This window comes from Trichosurus vulpecula, chromosome 3, assembly GCF_011100635.1.
Source record: "Trichosurus vulpecula isolate mTriVul1 chromosome 3, mTriVul1.pri, whole genome shotgun sequence".
Taxonomy (NCBI): Eukaryota; Metazoa; Chordata; class Mammalia; order Diprotodontia; family Phalangeridae; genus Trichosurus; species Trichosurus vulpecula.
In genome coordinates, this window is record NC_050575.1 from 327,367,593 (window position 1) to 327,392,565 (window position 24,973).

General features: G+C 37.0%; 1 protein-coding gene across 3 annotated transcripts in view; it reads right to left on the bottom strand.

The window, feature by feature from the left end:
- KIAA1841 (KIAA1841 ortholog) overlaps positions 1–24,973 on the bottom strand; it is a 68,642-nt gene that overhangs the window by 25,644 nt on the left and 18,025 nt on the right. For all 3 annotated transcript variants that reach the window (XM_036751513.1, XM_036751514.1, XM_036751512.1), the window contains exons 3-9: positions 20,546–20,732; positions 19,592–19,685; positions 17,375–17,613; positions 16,016–16,074; positions 13,094–13,254; positions 908–994; positions 690–800 (exon numbers count right to left, since the gene is read on the bottom strand). In XM_036751513.1, the coding sequence (XP_036607408.1) occupies positions 690–800; positions 908–994; positions 13,094–13,254; positions 16,016–16,074; positions 17,375–17,613; positions 19,592–19,685; positions 20,546–20,732 (938 nt within the window). The remainder of the gene's footprint in view (positions 1–689; positions 801–907; positions 995–13,093; positions 13,255–16,015; positions 16,075–17,374; positions 17,614–19,591; positions 19,686–20,545; positions 20,733–24,973) is intronic.

Genomic DNA, 24,973 nt, shown 5'->3' on the forward strand with positions numbered 1-24,973 from the left:
TGGTTGGGGTGGTGGTGGTTTTTTGGGGTGAGTGTATGTGTTTTTATGGAGCAAACTCAGAATTCTTTCTCCTGAAACTTGATTCATTGTTGTATTCCTAATAAGAAATCTGTGAATACTGACAGTACCTCATAGTGGAAATTTTCCCTGATGGATTCATAAAAGTACTTCCTTTTTACCATTTTTATTCAGAGCAGTTTCCTGACAATTTTTTGTTTTTAATACTTTAAAAAAAATCAACTCTGAAGAAATTCATTTTATAATATACATACACAGTGTGGAATAGCATAACACTTTAGCCTGAAAGCTCTTTATCAAAGAACAAGCATGACAAGATTCCTTAAGGTTAAGGGTGAAACTTGAGCAACATCGAACATAATCTCTACCGTGTTGTACTCTACTGATGTAAACCAAATTGAAAAACAGTATTACCCATAACTCTTCACATATAATAAACCTCATTAATTTATTGCTAAAAATGGTCTATTATTTGGAATAATACTGTTATCCAGGTTCAGAAACTCCAAGTAATTCTTGACTTTTCATTTTCCCAAACCTGAGTCTTGTCCAATCTACCTCCCTAGTATTTTCTGTTTGTACCCTTCTCTCCACTCAGACATATGGAAATATTTCTGTAAATACATGAAAAGTTTACAACAAAGGAAGTTTACAGTTTATTTTCACCATACCTTATGTGAATATAAACAATGTTTCCATGTTGATTTATGTTGATTTTTCCTGGAATGCAAGGAATTCTTGTTTCTGTTTCTTTAGTTAGAAGTTTCTTACACAAATAGCATCTAAAAATAATTTGAAAACAAAACAGAAACATTCAAAGTTATAATTAGGAATATATGGTTTGGTGAAAAATGTCTGTCATATAATAAATATTGAAGAATTATTTTACCTGTACAATGTTGCCGCATTATTCCGAGAATCTGGATTCTGGTACTCTGGATCAAAAAGTCTTTCAATCTTCTTACAAAAAAGTTTACTGTCAATGACAAATATATGTCTTCAACTGGTTGCAACTATATATTAGATTTTGACTGGTAGTACTATGAAAAGAATTCATCCAACTATATAGGATTCAAAGAAATTAGGATAAATTCTTGGCTCATCTCTGCTGCATGGGTTAAAATCCTGTAATTTTGTTGTAGTTTGCTATGCAAATTACTGCAAAGAGGTAGTGTTTTAATCAAAAGTCTGACTTTATAATAAAATCAGATAAAACATAAACTTCTTCCCTCCTGTCTTCTTTTGTTGAAAAATCCAAAACGTTCTAGACACTGTCATAGAGGTTAAAGGGGATTCATCATAGTTATGATTTTATAAGTTCTAGTATTTGCCTGAATTAATGAATAGTCTCTTCAGTACCTACTGAAATATGTTCTGGCTGCCATGATCCCCTTTTATTGGAATGGCTCTAACAATCAGAGCAACAGGGGGAAAAATTAGAAATTTTAGATTAAAGATCTCAATACCCTTTTCTAAGAGAAATTTGTCCTAAGTGCATGGATTTTTATCTGTTTGGGCCGTGATTTCAGTTCAGCAAGCATTTATTAAGGACCTAATATGTGCCAGATACTGGTGCTAGATCTGGAGTAAATAAACAATTGGTAAGCTGAACAAATTGATAAAAGTAAATTGCTAAATCAAATCGGTGACACAAAGATGAGGTCATTATTGTTTATATACAAAGAAAAGAAAGTTGGGTACGGCTTAATATTTATTAAGAAATTGAGTACGGCCATTACCAGTACCAAAGCTTTTATTCAGGAGGTGCTTAGCGGAGATGTGAATACTGACAAGTAGTTAAATAACAAGCCTATACATAAAGAATCAATATGGAGAACAGGAAGCATTTTGCAAGGACTTACACTGACTATGGGATGTTTATTTCTAACCCAAATGACTGCTTTGTTTCAAGCCAATTAGTCCAGAAGAATTAAGTGCCTACTATGTGTCAGGCACTGTGATAAGCACTGAGGATACAGGGAAAGAGGAGCTCAGTCTAATGGGGTAGACAACACGAAAATTATGTATAAGCAAGCTACAGAGAGGATTAACTGGAGATGATCAACAGAGGAAATACATTAGCATTAAAGGAGGATCTGGAAAGACTTCTCAAAGAAGGTGGAATTTTAGCTGGGGACTTGGAGGAAGCCTGGAAGCCAGAAGGTGGAGATGAGAAAGAGTGTATTCCAGGCATGGGAGACAGCAAGTGAAAACCCGAGAATCTGGAGAGGGAACATCTTGTTTCAGGAATAGCAAGGAGGCCAGTGTCGCTGGATCACTGGGGTGATCATTTGGGGTGTGTGTGTGTTGTGAAGAGCTCTGAATGTCAGAGGTTTTTCTATTTGATGCTAGAGATGACAGGGAGTCATTGGTGCTTATTGAGAAGGGAAGTGACATGTGCTTAAGGAAGATCACTGTGGTGGGTGAGTGGAGGACGTACAGAATAAGGAGAGACTAGAGGCAAGGAGACCACCCCACACACTTCCGTAATGGTCCAGGTGCAAGAGGATGACAGCCAGGATGATGGCAGCAGCAGAGGAGAGAAGAGGCTATATTCCAAAGATGTTACAAAGGTAAAATCAACATACCTTGACATAAAATTGGATATGGGGGCTTAGAGTGAGAAGTAGAGGAGGACAGCTAGGTTTCAAGCCTGGGTAACTGGGGGGATGGTGGTTCAATTCTGAACTTGCTGAGCTTAAGACAGTTATAAGACATCCAGTTGTACATGTCCAACAGGCAGGTGGAAAAGAGTCTGGAGGTCAGGAAAGAAGCAAGGGCTAGGTGAATAGGTTTGAGAATAACCATAGGGGCTTATGAGATCACCAAGTGAAATAGTATGGAGAGGAAAGGGGGCCCAGGACAGAGCTCTGAGCTATATCCATGGCTAGGGAAGATGACTTGGATACAGATCCAGCAAAGGAGGCTGAGGAGAGGACACAGGTAGGAGAAGAGCCACAACAGAACAATGTCATGGAAACCTAAAGAGAAGGGAGTATTAAAGAGTGTCATTTTGTTGGTGTTGTTCAGTCCTTTCATCTGTGTCCAACTCTTCCAGACCCCATCTGGGGTTTTCTGGGCAAAGACACGGGAGTGGTTTGCTGTTTTCTTTTCCAGATCATTTTACAGATGGGGAAACTGAGGCAAAAAGGGTTAACTGACTTGCTCAGGGTCACACAATAAGAAGTGTCTGAGGCTGAATTTGAACTCAGGTCTTCCTGACTCTAGGCCTGGTGCTTTATCCATAGCACTGCCCAGCTGCCATAGGTGAAGAAGTTGATCGACAGTGTCAAAGGCTGGAGAGAGGATGAGAAGATGAGGATTGAGAAAACAGCATTATTATACAGTGCTTTAAGATCTACAAAGTACTTTACCAACATTGTCTCATTGGATCCTCACAACCCTGGGAAGCAGACACTATTAAAACCCCAGTTTTACAGATGAGAAAACTAAAGCCAGTAGAGATTAAATGCCTTGTCCAGGGCCACATATATATTACATGTTTGAGGCTATTAGGGGAGTCAATTAAGAGGTCACAGGTCAACTCCTCTACAAAGGTCTTGATAATGCAGCAGACCTAGTCCTGATCTGGGAAAAAAAATCCTAGGGGGTCATTATTCCAGCCCAGGTTAGCATAGGAAAAACAGACATAAAGTCCTGCAGACACTGGGGACAGGGTTTGACTAGGAGTACACCTTGTGGAGCATTTCGATGCAGGCTAAGGCTGCACACCAGAATAAGAAGAGACCCCAAATCCAGCACAGATGAACCTGTATTCGTGCAGGGTGCAGGAACAGGTTCCTACTGCCAGCTCTACTGCTCACTACTTGGTTTCAGGTCACAGATCCAGAGCAGACTGAGAAGGGAACCTGAACCTAGGAGGACCAATCCAGGCTAAGAAGCGTGATTAAAGTACAAGGTCAGAAGCAAAATGTAGCTGTGTGGCTCTGACCCCAGTGGTTGAGCAGGGTCTTAGTTCCAGTCCCTAGCCCAGTATGAAGCTTAGAAGGCAATACCCAAGGCAGGAATCCAAGAACAAAGAGGAGTGGGCAGTTTTGTCATTCAGGTCCATTAAAACTTTCCAGCTGGCTTGTGGTAGCTGAATCCAGTAGCAGTCTCCTGGAACTCCAGTCTATAGACATGTTGCCCAGACCCAAACCCTGCTCAAGAACTTGTAGAGCTCAGACCAGAGTAGGAGTAGGGGTGTTACTTTGCTCTGGAACAAATCACTTAAGAGAGTAAAATCTTGCAGGTCCCCAGCTTGAGCTGTCTCTGAGATCCTGGAATAACACAACACCCCCGGGCCCTCTAATTATACTTCTAGGTGGTACAGTAATGTGCTGGGCCTAGAGTGAGGAAGACCTGATTCTGAGTGTCTGAATTAGAATCCAGCTTCAGATGCTCACTAGTTGTGGACCCTGGGAAAGTCACTTGGCCTTTGTTTGCTTCAATTTCCTTAATGGTAAAATATAGATAACAACAGCACCTAGCTCACAAGGTTTTTATGTTAATATTTGTAAAGTACCTAGCATGGTGCCTAGTATATGGTAGGCACTATATAAAATGTTCATTGCTTCCTTGTCCCTTCCCTCACAATTCCTCCACAAAAGGAACAGTAGAACCAGCTCAGACAGTCCCCAGCTAGGACCGCTGAAGGTAAGGGATGGAGAACAACAGAGGCGTCAAACACAGGGCTCACATGTCTCCTGAGGTCCTCCTGACTGGGGGGATGGGAGTTGGTTCTCTATCCATTGTGCCACCTAGCTGCCTGAAAGATGTCTACACTAGGGATTAGGAGAATTAGGTATGCTCTTTGCCCCTTCCAATAAATAATTATGTAATATTGGGGCAGCTAGGTGGTACCGCGGATAGAGTGCTAGGCCTGGAGTCAGGAGACCTGAGTCTGGAGCTAGCCTCAAGGCACCTAATCCTGTCTGCCTCACTTCCTACTCTGTGGGGTGAGCTGGGGAGGGAGATGGTAACCCAGTCCCATGTCTTTGCCGAGAAGGCCCCAAGTGGAGTCACGAAGAGTTGGGCACAACTGAAACAACTCAACAACAACAATCTTGGGCACATCGTTTTCCTTTGCCAGGCCTTAGATGGCTCACCTGTAAACTGAAGAACCTGGATGAGATGATGTCTACGAGAAGGTTTTATTCAGTGCTTTTCCGTCTTGTTAAGATACATAATATACGTTTTATTTGCTTTCTGTTGTTTCTTTTTTAAAATTAAGAATGATCCAAATATTTTGAGAAATGTTGTTTTCATATTACCATTTTTAAAAAATTTAATAAACTTTATTGCTACTCATAACTGGAGGAAAACAGGAAAAAAAAAACCACAAAGCACTCCTGACTGCAAGGGAACCAAATTAAGTATTTAACAAATATTTAATTTGGAAAACTAATCATGGTACATATATAACAACACAAATAAAAATATGATAGATAGTAACATCGGGTTTTCTAAATATGCTACCCACAGGGATCCTCAGGTATAGTTTAACGTCCCCTCCGCTTCTATTTGAGTTTGACTGTAGAAGAGCGTAATTGATTTGGAAAGTCAACATCTAGCTAGAAGGTAATATCTGACAATGAGGTTTAACTTAACTGAGCACATCTCGAAACTGAGGAACTAAAGACTTTATAAACTCCTGGTCAAGAATGTAGCTAGTAATAACGTACTTGCCTAGTATCTTGCAAATCTAATCAAAAGGGCTTCAAAATAAAATGGATGGGGTACAAAGAAAACTGGCTATATTTATTTATTAATACAGAAACCAAAGCAGGTAACTATAGTGAAGGAAGAACAGCAGTTGAGATAGCCAGAAGTTCACAGAAGAAAAAAATCATGAAAGGAACCAGTTGTAAAAATCATGGCCTCAAATGCCTTTACACCAAATGCCCAAAGTTTACATAAATATCCAAGAAAAACCAGAGACCCTAACACAGAGAGGAGAATATGTCTTCACTGCTATCATTGAGAGTCAGTTGGATGAATCCCACGCCTGGAGTATGGCTCTAGATGGACATATCAACTTTTGTTTCAGTGTTTTCAGTCAAGAATGACTTTTGCACTGGAAATGACAGCAGAAAAAGGGATAACAGGAAGTTCATAGTTAAAATATTTTGGTAATAAAAGATAACCTAATTACTGAATTCAAGAACTGATAAAAGCGACTGGTGAGCCACTGTCACCAATATCTGAAAGACTAGAAAGTTACTAAAGGACTGGAAAAGGTCAAATGTTGCATCAATTTTCTAAAGAAGGAAGACAAAAGGACTTGAAAGTTATAGGTTCTTGGGCTTGACTTTGACTCCTGGCAAAATTCTTTAATGAATCATTAAAGAGATGGTTGATGAACCTCTATAAGAATCTCCATGAGGTCATAAAGAATCAATCACGCCATACCAAGCTTATTTCTTCTTGCAGTAGGGTTACCACTTTGGTAGAATTCTGTTAATACAGTTTGCCAAGCCTTTAGCAAAACATCTAACGAACTATCTCATACTATTCACTGCATAACAGAGCGCTGGCTTTGAAGTTGGGAAGAAATGGGTTTGAATCCCATCCCTGACCCTTGTTAACCATGTGACCTTAACCAAGGCACTAAACTTCTCTATTCTGTGTCTTCATCCGTAAAATTATGGGGTTGGACTTCAGGGCCTTTAAGGTTTGTTCCACCTGAAGCTGTAAGCACCCATGTGAGATTAAGAGATATAGGACAGACACTAATATAATTAGATTGATTCAGAATTGGTTGGATTCAAAGTATAGCCATTAACAGTCCTATATTGACTGAGTAGAATGTCTCTGGTGGAGTGCAGTGGAGCTTTTCTCTGTGCTACCAAACACTTTCATTAATGACTTGGACAAAGGGAGGGAAGGCACACTCACCAAATCTGCAGGTAGCATGAGCTGGGAGGGAGAGCTAACACACTAGATGACATTCAAAGTCTAAAAAGATCTTGATAGTCTAGCATACTAGGCTAATTCTAATAAGATGAAAGTCAGTATGGATAAATAAATTCTTACATTTGAGTTAAAAAAAGAATCTGGGGCACCTAGGTGGTGCAGTGAGTAGAGCACCAGCCCTGGAGTCAGGAGGACCTGAGTTCAAATCTGGCCTCAGACACTTGACACACTTACTAGCTGTGTGACCTTGGGCAAGTCACTTAACCCCAATTGCCCTGCCAAAAACCAACCAAACAAACAAAAAAAGAATCTTACAAAATACAGGGTGAAGAAGGCATGGTTAGTCAGCAGTCTATCTGGGAAACGATCTGTGGGTTTCAGTAGACTACATGCTCAACATGAGTCAACAGAATAACGTAGCAGCCGAAAAAGCTACTGCGATCGTGAGCTGTGTTAAGAGGCATAACTTCAGGAATAAGGAGGTCCCAGGATCATTAGATTTACTAGCTAGAATAGCCTCAGAGGCCCCCAAGAGCAATTTCCACTTTTACAGATGAGGAAACTGAGACCCACAGAGACTAAGTGACTTGCTCAAGGTCTCAGAGGTAGCATTACAGGTGAGATTCGAACCCAGGTCCTGTGTTAGTCCCTCTGTACTCAGTACTGGACAGACAACATCTGGAATAATGTGTTCACTAGTGGGTACTCTATTCTACACAGGGCAGTAAACAAGAAACTATCTAGAGGAGGCAACCAGGATGGCAAAAAAGGTCTGGAGACAGTGTCATATAAGAAGCAGATAAAGGAAATCAAGATGTTTAATTTTAAGAGAAGATAAGAGGTATATGACAGTTCACATATCTGAAGGGCTACTAATATGGAAGGGCGACTAGTGTTCTGTTTGGCCCAGAGAGCAGAAATAAGCTTAGGGGATAGAAATTACCAAGTGGCAAATTTTAGCTAAATGTTAGGGAAAACTTAAGAATTAGTGATGTTGGTTCCTTAAAAGATATTGGAAGGGGGGGCGGAGCCAAGATGGCGGCTGGGAAGCAGGAACTAGTATGAGCTCTGTACCGAGTCCCTCCAAAAACCTATAAAAAATGGCTCTGAACCAATTCTAGAATGGCAGAACCCACAAAATAGCAGAGGGAAGCAGGGCTCCAGCCCAGGACAGCCTGCATGGTCTCTGGGTGAGGTCTATCCCACACGGAGCTGGGAGCTGGGAACAGAGTGGAGCAGAGCCCAGCCCGAGCGGCATGGACCAAAGAAACCAGGAGCCGGGCGGAGGGGGCCCTGGCGCCCTGAATCAGTGAGCTGCAGCAGTTACCAGACTCCTCAACCCACAAACACCAAAGACTGCTGAGAAGGTTAGTGGGAAAAGCTGCAGGAGTGGAAGGAGTTCGCGGTTCAGCTTCCAGCCCAGGGGCAGCGGAGGTGGGGCAGCTACAGCTGTTGTTACTTCATGCTCCAGGCCCACCTGGTGGGAGGAATTAAGTGGCGGATCAGAGCAGGAGTGCACGGCCTGCAGAAGATCTAAGCCCAGTCCAGGTTGGGGGTTGGGTAAGGAGCAGTGCTGGTGTGGCAGAGCTGGCACCTCCCCCCCAAACGTGGAACATAGAACTTTCTAGTCTACAAGCAGTCATACCCCACTGAAAAACTCAAAGGTCAAGTTAGTTGGCTGGGAATATGGCCAGGCAGCGAAAACGCACCGAGATTCAGTCTGAGACTTTGCATTCTTTCTTTGCTGACAAAGAAGACCAAAATATACAGCCTAAAGAAGTCAATAAAGTGCAACAGCCTACACCAACAGCCTCCAAGAAAAACATGAACTGGTCCCAGGCCATGGAAGAGCTCAAAAAGGATTTGGAAAAGCAAGTTAGAGAAGTAGAGGAAAAATTGGGAAGAGAAATGAGAAGGATGCGAGAAAACCATGAAAAACAAGTCAATGACTTGCTAAAGGAGACCCAAAAAAATACTGAAAAATACACTGAAGAAAACAACACCTTAAAAAACAGACTAACTCAAATGGCAAAAGAGCTCCAAAAAGCCAATGAAGAGAAGAATGCCTTGAAAGGCAGAATTAGCCAAATGGAAAAGGAGGTCCAAAAGACCACTGAAGAAAATACTACTTTAAAAATTAGATTGGAGCAAGTGGAAGCTAGTGATTTTATGAGAAATCAAGATATTATAAAACAGAACCAAAGCAATGAAAAAATGGAAGATAATGTGAAATATCTCCTTGGAAAAACCACTGACCTGGAAAATAGATCCAGGAGAGATAATTTAAAAATTATTGGACTACCTGAAAGCCATGATCAAAAAAAGAGCCTAGATATCATCTTTCAAGAAATTATCAAGGAGAACTGCCCTGATATTCTAGAGCCACAGGGCAAAATAAAAATTGAAAGAATCCATCGATCACCTTCTCAAGTAGATCCCAAAAAGAAATCTCCCAGGAATATTGTCGCCAAATTCCAGAGCTCCCAGATCAAGAAGAAAATACTGCAAGCAGCCAGAAAGAAACAATTTGAGTATTGTGGAAACATAATCAGAATAACCCAAGATCTGGCAGCCTCTACATTAAGAGATCGAAGGGCTTGGAATATGATATTCTGGAGGTCAATGGAGCTAGGATTAAAACCTAGAATCACCTCCCCAGCAAAACTGAGTATCATGCTCCAAGGCAAAATATGGACTTTCAATAAAATAGAGGACTTTCAAGCTTTCTCAGTGAAAAGACCAGAGCTGAATAGAAAATTTGACTTTCAAACACAAGAATCAAGAGAAGCATGAAAAGGTAATCAAGAAAAAGAACAAGAAAAAGAAATTGCAAGGGACTTACTAAAGGTGAACTGTTTTGTTGACATTCCTACATGGAAAGATGATGTGTATGATTCATGAGACCTCAGTGTTAGGGTAGCTGAAGGGAATATGCATACATACATGTTTATGTATATATATGGGTGAATGTGTATGTATATATATATCTCTGTGCGTGTGTGTGTGTGTGTGTGTGTGTGTGTATAGGGGGGGGGAGAGCAGACACAGGGTGAGTTGAAGATGAAGGGAAGATATCTAAAAGAAATAAAATCAAATTAAGGGATGAGAGAGGAACATACTGAGAGAGGGAGATAAGGAGAGATACAATGCGATGGATTATCTCCCATAAAGGTGGCAAGAGGAAGCAGTTCTGTGGGAGGAGGGGAGAGGGCGGATGAGGGGGGAATGAGTGAACATTGCTCTCATCAGATTTGGCCTAAGGAGGGAATACCATACATACCCAATTGGGAATCTTACCCCACACGAAAGAAGAGGGAAGAAGATAAAAAAAAAATGGGGGGGATGATGGAGGGGAGGGCAGATGGGGGTGGAGGTAGTCAAAAACAAACACTTTCGAAAGGGGACAGGGTCAAGGGAGAAAATTCAATAAAGGGGGATGGGTTGGGAAGGAGCAAAATATAGTTAGTCTTTCACAACATGAGTATTGTGGAAGGGTTATACATAATGATACACATGTGGCCTATGTTGAATTGCTTGACTTCTTAGGGAGGGTGGGTGGGAAGGGAAGAGGGGAGAGAATTTGGAACTCAAAGTTTTAAAAACAGATGTTCAAAAACAAACAAAAATGTTTTTGCATGCAACAAGAAAATAAGATACACAGGCAATGGGGCATAAAAATTTATCTTGCCCTACAAGAAAGGAAGGGAAAAGGGGATGGGAGGGGAGTGGGGTGACAGAAGGGAGGGCTGACTGGGGAACAGGGCAACCAGAATATAGGCCATCTTGGAGTGGGAGGGAGGGTAGAAATGGGGAGAAAATTTGTAATCCAAACTCTTGTGAAAATTAATGCTGAAAACTAAATATGTTAAATAAATTAAAAAAAAAAAAAGAATTAGTGATGTTCCCAAATGGAAGGGCTACATGGGGAGGGAGGAGCTAGAGGTAAGTCAGGTGGTACAGTGGAATGAGGGCTAGACTTGGAATTCAGGAACACCTGAGTTCAAATCCTTCTACAGACACTACATGTATTAGCAGTATGACTTGGGCAAGTTGCTTAAACTCTCTGCCTCAGTATCCTCACCTGCAAAATGGAGATTTTGCTACCTACACACAAGATTGTTGTGAAAATCAAATTAGATAATATATGTAAAGTGCATTGCAAATATTAAAGTTACATATATGTTAGCTATTATTATTATCATCCCTAGTGGGTTTCCCTCTTCCTGGAGATCTTTAAGTAGAGACTAGACTACTATTCTAAACAATTAATAAGCGTCTATTACATGCCTATTACATGCACTAGAAAAAAATGGGATAGTTCCTGCCTGCAAGAATTATTCTAGAAGGGGAGACAAATAGCTACAACACATGTTACAATAGGGATTCTTTTTTGGGTATAGGTTCTTCTAAATGGCCACTAAGGTACTATCAAACTCTGAAGTTCTGATAATGTGACAAAAAGCAAAATCCTTCCTTCCACATATAAAAAATATAAAATACATAAAAATTATATTTTGGGGGTGACAGGCACTAAATATAGCCTTCCTGCAGTAGGTGGCATCTGAGTTTTGAAGGAAGCAAAGGATACTACAAAGCAGAGGTGGGCAGGAAATTCCTTACAGGTGGGGGTCATGGGAGGAGATAGTTTATGCCAAAAAATGGAGATGAGATCTTGTGGAGGAGGGATATCAAGCAGGTCAGTATGGCATGAAGTACATGAAGGAGAGTGAAGAGAAGTAACCTTGGAAAAACAGACTGAAGCCAGATTGTGAAGAGCTTTAGAACCCAAAAGAAGAAATCTGTATTTTGCCCTAGGGATTATTAGAAATCCATGGAGAGTCTTGAGTAGGAGATAACATGGTCAGACCTATGCTTTAAGTATATCACTTTGGCAGCTGCCAGATTTTTTGATTAAGAGATCACTGGTTACCTTGGAGAAAGCAATTTCAGTGGGTATAGAAAAGTCCCAGTATGGAAGGAAACTCCTCTGATGAATCCAGTATGGGAGATAGCAAAGAACAAAAAAACTCAAACCATTTACAAAAAAAAAAAGTATAAATGACATGAACGATCCAGAGAGTAGGTGTTGTAGGAGGTCATTCATGGGAGGAAAAGATCACTCTCAGTTAGAAAGATCTGGGACAATTTCAGTAAAAGAAGCAGTTGAGCTATGAAAGATATGGGGGGAAAGAGAAGAAACAGGATTTTAGTAGTCAGAGGCTGTGGGGGAAGGCATTTCAATCAGAGAAAAAAGCATAAGCAAAAAATAGGAAGGTCAAATACCAGCTGCATTTAAGGAATGGCAGACAGACCAATTTGGTTAGAGAACAGGATTTATATGCAGGAGTGTGGTGAAAAATAAGGCTAGAAAAGTAGGTTGGGGCCAGATTTAGAGTACCTTGGATAAGGCTAAGGAGTTAAAATTTCATCTCAAACAACAGAAAGTCCATGTAGTTTTTTAGAAGTGGGTTTTGTACTATGATAGAGGTATGAGGTAATAAGGGTCTGAATCAGGTTGTTAGAAATGGGAATGGGTAGAAAAGGAAAATGCCAATTATCCTTACCTTCTGAAATTAAAGATACGGCTAAAAGCACATATATAGCCATCAAATTAGTCATACTCACCCAAGGAATACTTTAATAGAAAACCAAAACCAAACCAAACCAAAAACTGAAGACTTCTAGGGTTCAGCTATCTTCTGTCTGAAGGACTTTACCTATCTGAACTACTATATTTTTTCCTAACCATGATAAAAGTTTTATATTTTTATAGTATTTTTCTATTAACTTTATATCCTAGCCTATTTCTTTCTTATAATTTTGTGAGACACATGAAGGAAACAGGCACAAGAAATAATAAATGATTCTTTCAAGTTTACTGGGTCAGAGGATCAGAACCCAAGTATTCTTAGTGGTTTTTTCTAATATTCACTATTGTTTCTAGATAAATTTCTAAAACAGTCTACCACTGTAGAATGTTTTTAAAAAGCATTTTTAAAAGTATTTATTTAAATGTTTTAAAATTATTGACCATACAGTTGACATTTGTTCTGTAAGAAAGATATCTCACATACAAGGTCCTAAAAAGATTCAAAAGATAAAACTGATTTATTTCTTAAAGGAAAAACTATGAATTTCAAAATTAAGCCTTTAAATTTACCTCCTAAACTTATCTTTTTTGTCCTTTACATCATCAACTTCATTATGTGTGAACAGGTCAGCTATACGTGTAAGGAGGTTTGCATTAATACAATTCATGTTGCATGGGGTGGATACTATAGCATTCATGTGTTTATGGCAATAATGAATACACTGTTCAACCTACAAAGAAGAAAAAAAGACAATGAATATTGAAAATAATAGGATGAATGCTGGTGTTTCTGCATATCAACAAGCTCACATGATAAACATTTATGATGGACCCAAGTACATAACACTAAATTTTGTCTAATATTAATACCATTCCACAGGTGATGTGGCAGGTAGTGTTTTAAATTTACAGAATACTTAAGCATAAGTATTTCTGAACATCTTAAGGTCTTCCAACTCATGGCATGTAACCTAAAAGTCGTATCGTTAGGCTGAACCACATCTTTCTAGTGTGCTTGCTCTATCATGACTGTTAAAGACCCCAAACTATGAAAAGTCTGTAAACTTAAAAAGATTACAAACAACATTGTGGTATAATTCAGATAGTTTCATTAGTTACTGAGTCAAAATTTATACTAAAAAAACCACACATATGACATTTGTGAAACAAATTTAAGAATTAACAATGGAAAAGAAAAATGAAAAACATACATAGTTCAATGGCTCTGAAATTTACACCTAAGTCATGAGAACACTTATTTTTGTGATGGAACCCTTAGTTATATTCATATGATATTTTTATTAATTACTATAAAATATTTTTTATTTCATCAGTGGGCACATTCTCCATCTATGAAGGTCAAAACTCTTCATGATTAAGTTTCATGATTTACTCTAGGAAAAAATAAAAACAACTCTAGGTAATCAACCTCTCTGGACTAAGGTTGATTTTCAGATAAAGGACCTGACAAAGAGTTTATCTCTGGGACTGTGCTTCAAAGGTATTCTGGCTCAGGTGGGCCTGCCAGGGCTTGTGTTTCATTGGCAAAGTCCTCAAGAGACCATGGTCCTGTCTCAGCCAAAGTAAAGAATTAGAATAGAACTTTAATGAAGACTGTATGACATTAAGCTTCAATTTATTAAATGCCTATTATATGTAAGGCACCATGTTGGGTGTTGAGGATATATAAACACAGCAGTTCATGTCATGTAGGAGGTAGCGACTCTGAAGGAAGATGGGGATTCTAATGGACAGAGATGAGGAAGGAGAGTATTCCAGGAAGAAGCAGGGACACCATGTACAGAGAATATCTTTAATGCAAATTTGGTCATAGCAAAGGTGTTTAATCCAGTGTGGATGGGCTTTAAATTGCTAGGTCACAGATTCTGTATTTTATCCTATAGGCCAGCAGGAGCCACTTAAGGTTTCTGAAAAAGTGAATGCTTTTAATCACACCTATGTTTTAAGAATACCAATTTGGCAGCTGTTTAGAGTATGATCTGGAGGAAAGACCTGAAGCAGGGAGACCAATTAGTAGGCTGGTTCAGTAGTCTTGGTAAGAGGTAATGAGGACCTGAAGTAGGGAGACTGGGGAAGTAGTGGAGAGAAGAGAGTAGATGCAGGAAATATGGACCTAGAATCAGTAAGACTTGGGAACCGATTAGATGCGGGGGATGAAGGAAAGGGAAAAGTCAAGGATGACTCCTTCCTGTCACCCAGGTTTGCCTTCTTGCCTCTCTCCTACTTAGCTAGTTTCTAGTTATTCCTATCTCTTTCCTCAACGTCTCTTGCACTTGTCTCCTCTCTAACTAGTTCACCCTCATCATTTCTGACCTTCATTATCTCCTTGCTTCCATTTCCCTTCATCTCTGATCCATTCTCTACTCGGCTGCCAAATGAGAGATAGCTGTGTCACTGCCTGGGACATTCTGTGCCCCATCTCAGAGACCTTAAGTGTCTGGAATGCATTCCTTCCTCATCTCTTTCTCTTAGAATCCTTAGGTTGTTCTAAGCACAGCCCAGGCCTCATCTCAGATGTAAGGCTTTTCTCTTGGCTCTTGGAGTTCTCTCTCTCCTGAAATTATTCTGCATTTACTTATCTACATGTTGCATGTACATACATGCTGCACACCCTGGTAGAACAAACCCTTTGGTGCCTGCAATTATTTTGCTAATGTCTCTCTCTCCCTAGGGCCTTACACACAATAGGCACTTAATAAGTGTTTGAATGGAACTGAAAAGAGGGCCCAGAATGGAGCTTTACAAGTCTAGCTGGCAGTACAATGCTGACAAGTAAAATGTCATAGAAATTTTTGCATTTGAAAAATGGACATTATAGTACAATTTTGTTGATGTCTTATTGGATGACATCAGGCATAGGCATGAGCATCTATTAATTTTCTGTATGCCTACATAAAATTCCCATTTAAAAAAATTTGAGCATTAATTTCTTTATTCCTTACAACACACATAACATAAACTAATTACACTTAAAGAACTTCAATTTTACACTGAGTATTAACTTAAAATTAGTCAGTTTACTCTTCCTTTAAGGTGGTTGTCAAAATAAAATTAGTTTGACAGGCAAATATACAATTGTTTTGCATCATCCCACCTAAGAATAAGGCCTCTCTACTTTTAGTGGCGTATCACAAATAATAACAGCTCACATTTATACAGCACTTCTAAGTTTTGCAAAGAGCTTTACATTTTTTAATCTCATTATTATAATATTTCTGACCCCCTGCCACATTCCTCAAACTGGAATCTCTAAAAGCTAGCAAGTTATTCACACAAACATTTTTGTTCAGGATTTTTTTTTTCTAAAAGGAAATTAGAACCATTTTTTAAAAATTAAATAATGAATTTGGAACAAAAAGATGTGACAGGATTTTCCATATACCTGAAGAATAAAAGATCGAGGTATATCTGATGATCAAGCATTCCCAATACAATGAAGTAAAAGACTTGGGAGTCTTTATGAATACTTACTAATGAATCCATCTTCAAAAATTCAGAAGAAATTAGAATTGAAATGACATTCCCTGGTTCTAAAAATAAATGAGAAAAATTATTAGTTCACTTATCTCTTCCTTTATTTGCGGGCAGAATCTCCATACAACAGACTTAATTGTCAAGTGAAATAACAATGAAATGTAAATCATACTACATAATATAGCTCAGATACACATTAGTAAATTCAAAGCTAAATTTAGGATATAGTGAAGAGTAACAAATCTGCACTGGAATCAGATGCACACCAAGCATACTCAAAATCCTTTTTCACACACATACAAACATGAAAAATAAGGAAAAGCTAAACTACACCCAAAATTTCAAGATGCTATATTAACATACTTTCTTACTGGAAAAATACAGAAAACAAGCTGACATGATTTGATAACATTAGAGCTGTTCCAAATGGAGCTATGGTCAATATTTTAGATAATGTAAGATTTCTAAAGAGAAGTAAAACATCACTACTAAAGAGGTTGTGAAACTACTTTCTAAATATGGAATAAGTGAGTCTTAAGAATGTAGTTGGGGGTGGAGGTGGTGTTTTCAGTTCACAAAATGATGAATATAGGAAAAAAAAGACTTGCTCTTGTTCCCGTTATGAAAACATGGTTAAAATGTTATTTCATATGGACATTTATTAAAGCTAAGAAACACGCAGCTTCCTGTTTAATTATGGTGGTTTCATGATTTCCTGATGCATCTTTGCTACTGGATTAATTTGACCACTGGTAGTTTTACAGAATGGGTAGAGTCTTAGGGTTGAGAAGTCTTGGATTCTAGTCCTGCCAGAGGCATGCACTGTATGTTGCCATGAACAAGTGGCTTACCCTCTCAGTTTATTTTATACACCTTTCTCAAATTAGAAGCTGTAGACTGACACAAGTGGAGGTTTCTACACACTGATGAAAAACACAAGCCCTACCACAGTATCTATGTTATCCTATCAGAAACACCTGCTGTTCTAAGTGTCAGTACTTCACAGATAAGGAAGTTACACGTGCTGTAAAACCAAAGCGAAAGGCTTAGTTTTGTGTAAGATGTTTTTATTAGATGGTACAATGTGTTCTCTGGCTATATGTCTTTATCCTCTAAAAAAAATGACTTGGAAAATGTCATTTCTAACATCTGGAGAGCTATCCATTTGCCAGAAATTCTACTATAATTTACTAAAAAAGGATCATGTGCCAGTTTCCTAAAAGACTATTGCCAATGTGCACTTGAACACTACTTTCCAAACAATTTTCCACATCTCATTACTGGCACATACAAAGCAACTACTGGGTGGCATTCCAACTTCTTAATGAATAGTTTGTATCAAATAAGCATTTTTACCTAAAGTGGGTATCTCACAATTCTCATTCTCCTTAGAGTTCCTTTTCACATACTGTATCAACCAGTTGAAGATGTGAACATCACAGTGAACTGAAATGTCCACCTCCTCCCAGCGCTGGGCATCCACAGACAGATATTCAGCAAAATACTTCATTTCTGATATCAAAAGATCTCGAGGGCAAGTAAAATCTTCTTTCAGGTTTTTTGCTTCATCACATACATGAATCACCATATTTGGCCTTCATTTAAAAAGTTACAAAGAAGAGAAGTTATCACAGTTTGAAAGGAAGAGTCAAGCCACATTTACCAAAACAGGGAGATAAAAACTGAAGATATGGACTTCCAAGTAGTTTCATGGAATTTTATCTTTCTGATATCTTACTAACCTGATGTAATTATCGAGTAAACTTAATAAAATTTCAAATTTTATGTATTTACATGACTAAAAATAACTTTTAACAGGTAAATGTCACTTCAAAGATCGGGGCAGGGAACCTGCAGCCTCAAGGCTGGATATATGAACAGTCTCTTTTTGATTACTAGCAATTAACACAAATAAACGTATTCCATTTTAAGCTAGACTTTAAAAAGGAATTAATGTTTCGACTTTATAAAAACAGAACAGAGAAATTAAATAAACGAGTATAATTCTTGGCATGAACATAAACCTTAATTTCTTAAATAAGGATGTCAAGCAACTACAGGAGGGAGATTAATAAATGAAGAAAGAAGGGAATTCTATACTTAAAATCCTTTGTTATTGTTTTAAAATGGAAAAAGAACATAAGTTCTAAAATCAGTTTAGGAGATATAAGGACAAAGATAAGCGTCACAAAGGATGGGAAGACAAGGATTGGTTTTGATCTACTTTCTAAATATTCCTGGGATAGGGGGAGTACTACCCACGCTGAAAAGATCACTGAGTAAATGGTTATAAACAATAAAAGAAAAAAGTACCTTGAAGCTTACTTACCTTTTAAAAAAGGAGGTTTAAACAATGAGAAGACAGTGTGCTACAGTGAAAAAAGCAATGGCTCTGGAGTCAGAGGACACGAATTCAACCCTCACCTTTGAAGTCTACGTCACTACTTTTGTGACCTCGGGTTCCATCTCAGTTGCCTTACATGTAAAATGAGGGAGTTACGCTAGATAGCCTCTAAGGTCCCTTCTAGCTCTAGAGCTATGATCCTATGAAGTCTACCTTTCTATATTGATTCATGAAGTTTACACATGAAACAGTTGATGTGCAAAATATTAATAAATATATTTTAAAACATGTTAATTTGATTGATGGAATAGAAAGTTAATTTTAACATATTACCTAATCTTTAAATTTTCTTTACTCTGAAGATTGTATCATTAAAAAAATTAAAAACATCAGTTTCAAGACAAACTTGCTTTGTGTCACTCCACAAAAGGAATACAGGAATAGATTCACAGAATAATATGAGTCATCGATACTGTGTATTTGAATGGCTGCATGATAACTTGGATGAGTAGCTACCCCCATTCACCTTCAACCCCCACCCCCCACCCCCAACCAGGGCGCTAAAAAACAAAAGCCAAAGGGATAGGATTTGACAAATCCAAGAATTTTAAATGAAAAAAAAAATCAATCAATGATTTAAGGAAAAAAGATTATTTAATATTGTTTTCTATCAGTCAAAATACATGATAATTATGAAAATCTGTTTTCATAATTTAACTATTTTCACCAAAGTTAGATAAAAGAAATAAACATTAATTGAAAACAATAAATTATTAGTGAAATTCAGTAAAAAGAGTTTGGCATAAAGGCTGAATGGCATTCAGTTAAAACTCCATGAAAATATCCAACACATAAGGCAGCTAGATATTTCAATCAAAAAAACTCATGTGATGAGAGATACTGAAATCAAATATAGGCTCACCAGTTGTAAAGTCAATGAGATAAAGAAAAAAAATTTTCTTTAGATTCTTTCAGTACTCTTCAAAGTTTTAATTTATATTTGCAACAGCTATAAATTTAAAAATAAAGTTCACTTTGCTAACAGATGTAAATTAATAATGAGCCATAAATTAGGATTTTGCACAGGATGATCTGAAACCATGTTCTGATAATAATATTGTAATTTAATACCTCTACATTGTAGTAAGAGACTCATGAAAATTTCTATCTTATACTTTATAATTTAAAAGTAATATCAGCTCTTATCTAATGAACAACCAGCCTCCTACCCTTCTGTTTCATCAGCCTTTCCTCCATCTTTATGAGCAGTACAGTTTTCATTTTCTGAAGAACAATTCCTTGTGGAAGCTATATTAGGTCTTCCTTAAATACAGAAACAAACACAAATAAAGAAAATGTTAAGAGTTTGTAACTTAACTTGGTTTCTGACACACTGAGTAGTAGTAGCAAAAACTATGCTTTTATAACTCTACATAAACTGAAGGCACTATAAGTCAGCTGATATTCTCCCTAATTTTTTCTAAGAGTGCTTGAAAGGACCATAGTAGAGAAAAGGAACCATAAACTGCTAATGAAGGCAAGTCGTTTTTTCTAAATAATGCATCAGTATTATTTTTATATGGCAGGCACTAAAAAGGAATTTATGGGGATAAAATGAACTAATAGCCAACAATAGATTTCTTTCTTCTTAGAAGGAACTGTTTTTGACTAACGAATGCTGACTCTGAAATTGAGATAAAAACTATTCAACACATATTAAGTGCATCTCATATGAGTAATTGTTTTGATTGTCATTACTGAAAACAACTCTTCTAAACAACAACTAATTAATATAACTACTGAACAAGCTATAGGGTCTGAATAGTAGATAAGCTGATTTTCTAAACTAGGAAAGCAACACTCTATTTTAAAGAAAAAATAACTGAAATACCAAGTATAAACAGGAATGAAAAAGCACATACATATGCTGCTAGGCACTGTGCTAAGTGCTGAAGATACAACTAGAAAAGATAGTCCCTGCCCTCAAGGAGTTCACATTCCAATGGGAGGAAAAACACACATGGGAGGCTTAAGCTGCAAGTTAGAAGGATATAATTTACTCCCTTTACATTAAAGCACAGGAAAATATTCAAATTCTGTGTTCTTATGATATAGTGTTGAATGTACCTGGCCTTTGGAAAAAATAACTATGATAAAAATGATGGATTTATTCTAAAGCTTACCTGTTTTGGAAACTGAATTCTGTCTAAGAGGTGGCTCCTGAAACTCTCCTTGTGTGTCAAGAAGTGAAGATTTGATGTATGTTGCTAAGTTTTCAACAGGACTTCCTCCAGTTGCCATGAGAGGACTGTACTGGTTGTCAACAGGTGAACTTCCACTGCTTTTCAGTTCATCAAATCTTTTTGCACACTACCATAAAGTAAAATAATTAAATAAAAAGAAGTAAACAAGGAAGGTAAGGGAAAAGTATCTTGGTACCATAAGTTCCTTTTCTATGAACAATAATTTACTATCAGCAGATATAAATCTAGGTTTGTGATTCCTGGCAACCATTACCAAAAAATGTCAAAACAAGTCTTTGATTTGCCATTAAATTTTTTAAAAAGGAAGTTCAAAATTGAATTTTCCATCTCCTTCTGCATTATCTATATTTTCCTCTGCTGTATTTCTACCACCTGCTGGTAATTTCATAATTTAAAAACTTGGATTTTAGCCTTGAAGTCATATAATACTTTAAGCTATAAAAATAAGCAAATTTTAGCCTGACACTATTCTGATAGTGATTTAGCGCTCATAAAATAATTGACATTTGATTGTGCATTCTCACAATTTACTTGTAAAAACATTCTAATTTCTAAAAAGAAAGTTGCAAAAACCAACCTTTATTTTAACACATTTTTATTTCATTGTTTCCCAACTACATACAATTTTTTTTGAATTTGAGCTCCAAATTCTCTCCCTCCAACCTGCCCCTGCCCTACCCCTTGAGAAGGCTGCATGATAATTGATTACACATGTGAAGTCATGCAAAACAGATTTCCACATTAATTGCATTGCAAAAGAAAATACAAAAAAGCAAGAAAAATAAAGTCAAAAGAAAGCATATTTGAATCTGCACTCAGAGTTCATCAGCTCTCTCTCTAAAGCGGATGGCATGTTTCATTATGGATCCTTTGGAACTGTCTTGGATCATTGTCTCGATCAGGGTAACTAATACAGTTGATCATCCTTGCAATATTGCTGTTATTGTGTACAATGTTCTCCTGGTTCTGCTCACTTCACTTTGAATCAAGTTCATATAATTATGTCTTCCCAGATTTTTCTGAAACCATCCTGCACATTATTTCTTATAGCACAATAGTATTCCATCACTATCTCATACCACAACTTCTTTAGCCAATTCTCTAATTAATGAGTATTCCCTCAAATTCTGATTCTTTGCCACCACAAAAAGAGCTGTTACAATTAACATTATTATTATTATTTGGTGTATAAATGGGTCCTTTTTTCTTTTATCTCTTTGGGATACAGACCTAGTAGTGGTATTGCTGGGTCAAAGGGTAGACGCAGTTTTACAGCCCTTTGGTCATTGTTCCAAATTGTTCTCCAGAAAGTTTGGATTAGTTCACCATTCCACCACAAGTGCATTCGTGTCCCATTTTCCCCACATCTCCTCCAATATTTATCATTTTCCTTTTCTGCACAAGAGTCAATTTAATATCTCAGAGTTGTTTTAATTTGCATTTCTCTAATCGATAGTAATTTAAAGCATTTTTTATGTGACTATTGATAGCTTTGATTTCTTCTCCTGAAAACTGCCTATTCATATCCTTTGACCATATGTCAACTGGGGGAATGGTTCATATTTTTATAAATGTCATTCACTTCCCTGTACATCGGAAAAATGAGGCCTTTATCAGAGAAACTTGCTGTAAATTTCCCTCCAATTTCTTGTTTCCCTTCTAATTTTGGTTGCATTAGTTTTATCTGTGCAAAACATTTTAAATTTAATGTAACAAAAATTATCCATTTAACTCCACATGATCCTATCTCTTGTTTGTCATAAACTCTTCCTTCATCCATAGATTGACAGGTACATTTTTCCATGCTCCCTTGATTTACTTATATCACTCATTTTGTCTAAATCATTTAATCCATTTTGACTGTATCTTGGTATACAGTGTGAAATGTTGGTCTATGCATAGTTTCTTCCAAACTGCTTTCCAGTTCTGCCAGTAATTTTTGTCAGATGACAAGTACTTACTCCAAAAACTTGGATCTTTGGGTTTATCAAACACTAAATTGCTATGATCATTTACCACTGTGTACCTAAACTGTTCTGCTGATCCACCACTCTATTTCTTAGGCAGTACCAGATTGTTTTCATGATTACTATTTTGTAGTATAGTTTGAAATCTGATACTGCTACCTAGACCACCTTCCTTCACTTTTTTTCACTGATTCCCTTTATATTCTTGACCTTTTGTTCTTCTGGATGAATCGTGTTACTATTTTTTCTTGTTCTATAAAATAATTCTTCTGTAGTTTTATTGCTATGGCACTGAATAACTAAACTGACATTAGAATTGTCATTTTTATTATATTGGCTTGGCCTACTCATGAGCAATTAATATTTCTCTAATTGTTTAGATCTGTCTTTATTTGTGCAAAGAGTATTTTGTAATTGTGTTCACGTAGTCCCTTGGTTTGTCTTGGCAGGCAGACTCTCAAGTATTTTATACTGTCCGCCATTATTTTAAACAGAATTTCTCTATCTCTTTCTGCTGGGTTTTGTTGGTAGTCTACAGAACTGCTGATGATTCATATGCATTTATTTTATATCCTGAAACTCTGCTAAAGTTGTTAATTGTTTCAACTAGTTTTTCACTGGACTCTCTAGGGTTCTTTAAATATACCATCATATCATCTCCAAAAGGTGATAGTTTTGTTTCCTCACTGCCTATTTTTATTCCACCAATTTCTTTTTCTTACTGCTATAGGTAGCACTTCTATTACAATACTGAATAACAGTGATGATAATGGACATCATACCTTTACCCCTGATCTTACTGGGAAAGTTTCATATTAATCTCTGTTACAGATAATGCTTGCTCTTGGTTTTAGCTGCTATTTATAATTTTGAAGAAAGGCTCCACTGATTCCTATGCTTTCTAGTGTTTTTAAGAGGAATGAGTGTTGTATTTTGTCAAAAGCTTTTCCTGCATCTATTGAGATATTCATATGAATTTTTTGTTATTAATATGGTCAATTATGCTGATAGTTCTCCTAATATTGAACCAGATCTGCATTCCTGGGATAAATCCCACCTGGTCATAGTATATGATCTTCATGATACACTGCTGTAATCTCCCTGCTAGTATTTTACTTAAAATTTTTGCACTGATATTCATTAACAAAACTGGTCCTTAGTTTTGTTTTTGCTCTCCCTGGGTTAGGTATCAAATAAATATTTGTGTCATAGAAAGAATTTGGTAGGATTCCTTCTTTACCTGTTTTTTTCAAATAATTTCTTTTTCTAAGATAAAGTAATTTCTATTTTTTCTTTTGTTAATCTGGGCAGTTTATATTTTTGTAAGTATTCATCCATTTTACTTAGATTGTCAGTTTTAGTGGCATATAATTAGGCGAAACAGCTCCTAATAATTGCTTTAATTCTTCGTCATTGGTGATGCATTCACTTTTTTGACACTGGTAATTTGGTTTTCTTCTCTCTTTAAAAAAAAAAAGTAAATTAACCAATGGCTTATTTATTTTATTGAGGTTCCTTCCCATAAAACCAGCTCCTCGTTTACTTATTAGTTTAATCATTTTCTTAACTTACAATTTTATTAATTTCGCCTTTGAGATTTTCAGGATTTCCATTTTGGTGTTTAATTGGGACTTTTTAATGTGCTTTTTCCCCCTTAATATTTTTAGTTGCATGCCAAATTCACTAACTGGCTCTTTCTTTTATTAATGTACACATTTAGATATATGATTTTTCCCTTAAGCACTGCTTTGGCTGCACCCATTTTGGAACATCGTCTCATTATTGTCATTCTTTTTTAAATAAATTACTATTTCTATGATTTGTTCTTTGACCCATTCATTCTTTAGGATTAGATTATATATTTTACAATTAATTTTTAATCTATGCTTCCATGGCCTTTTATTGAATGCAATTTTTATTGCTTATCATCTGAAAAAAGATGCATTTTAAGATTTCTGGTTTTTTGCATTTGAGTTTTTTATGCCCTAATACATGGTCAATTTTTGTGGATGTGCTATGTACACTGGAGATAAAGGTATACTCCTTTCTATTCCCGTTCAATTTTCTCCAGAGGTCTATCATATCTAGCTTTTCTGATTCTATTCACCTCCTTAACTTCTTTCTTATTTTATGGCTGGATTTATCTAACTCTGAGAAAGGCAAGCTGAGGTCCCTCACTAGCATAATTTTACTGTCTATTTTTCTCCTATAATTCATTTAACTTTTCTTTAAGAATTTGAATGCTATGCTATTTGACGCATGTTTATTACTGATGTTACTCATTGTTTATGGTACCTTTTGACAAGATATAGTTTACCTGCTTATCACTTTTAATTAGGTCTATTTTTGCTTTTGCTTTGTCTGAGATCATGATTGCTAC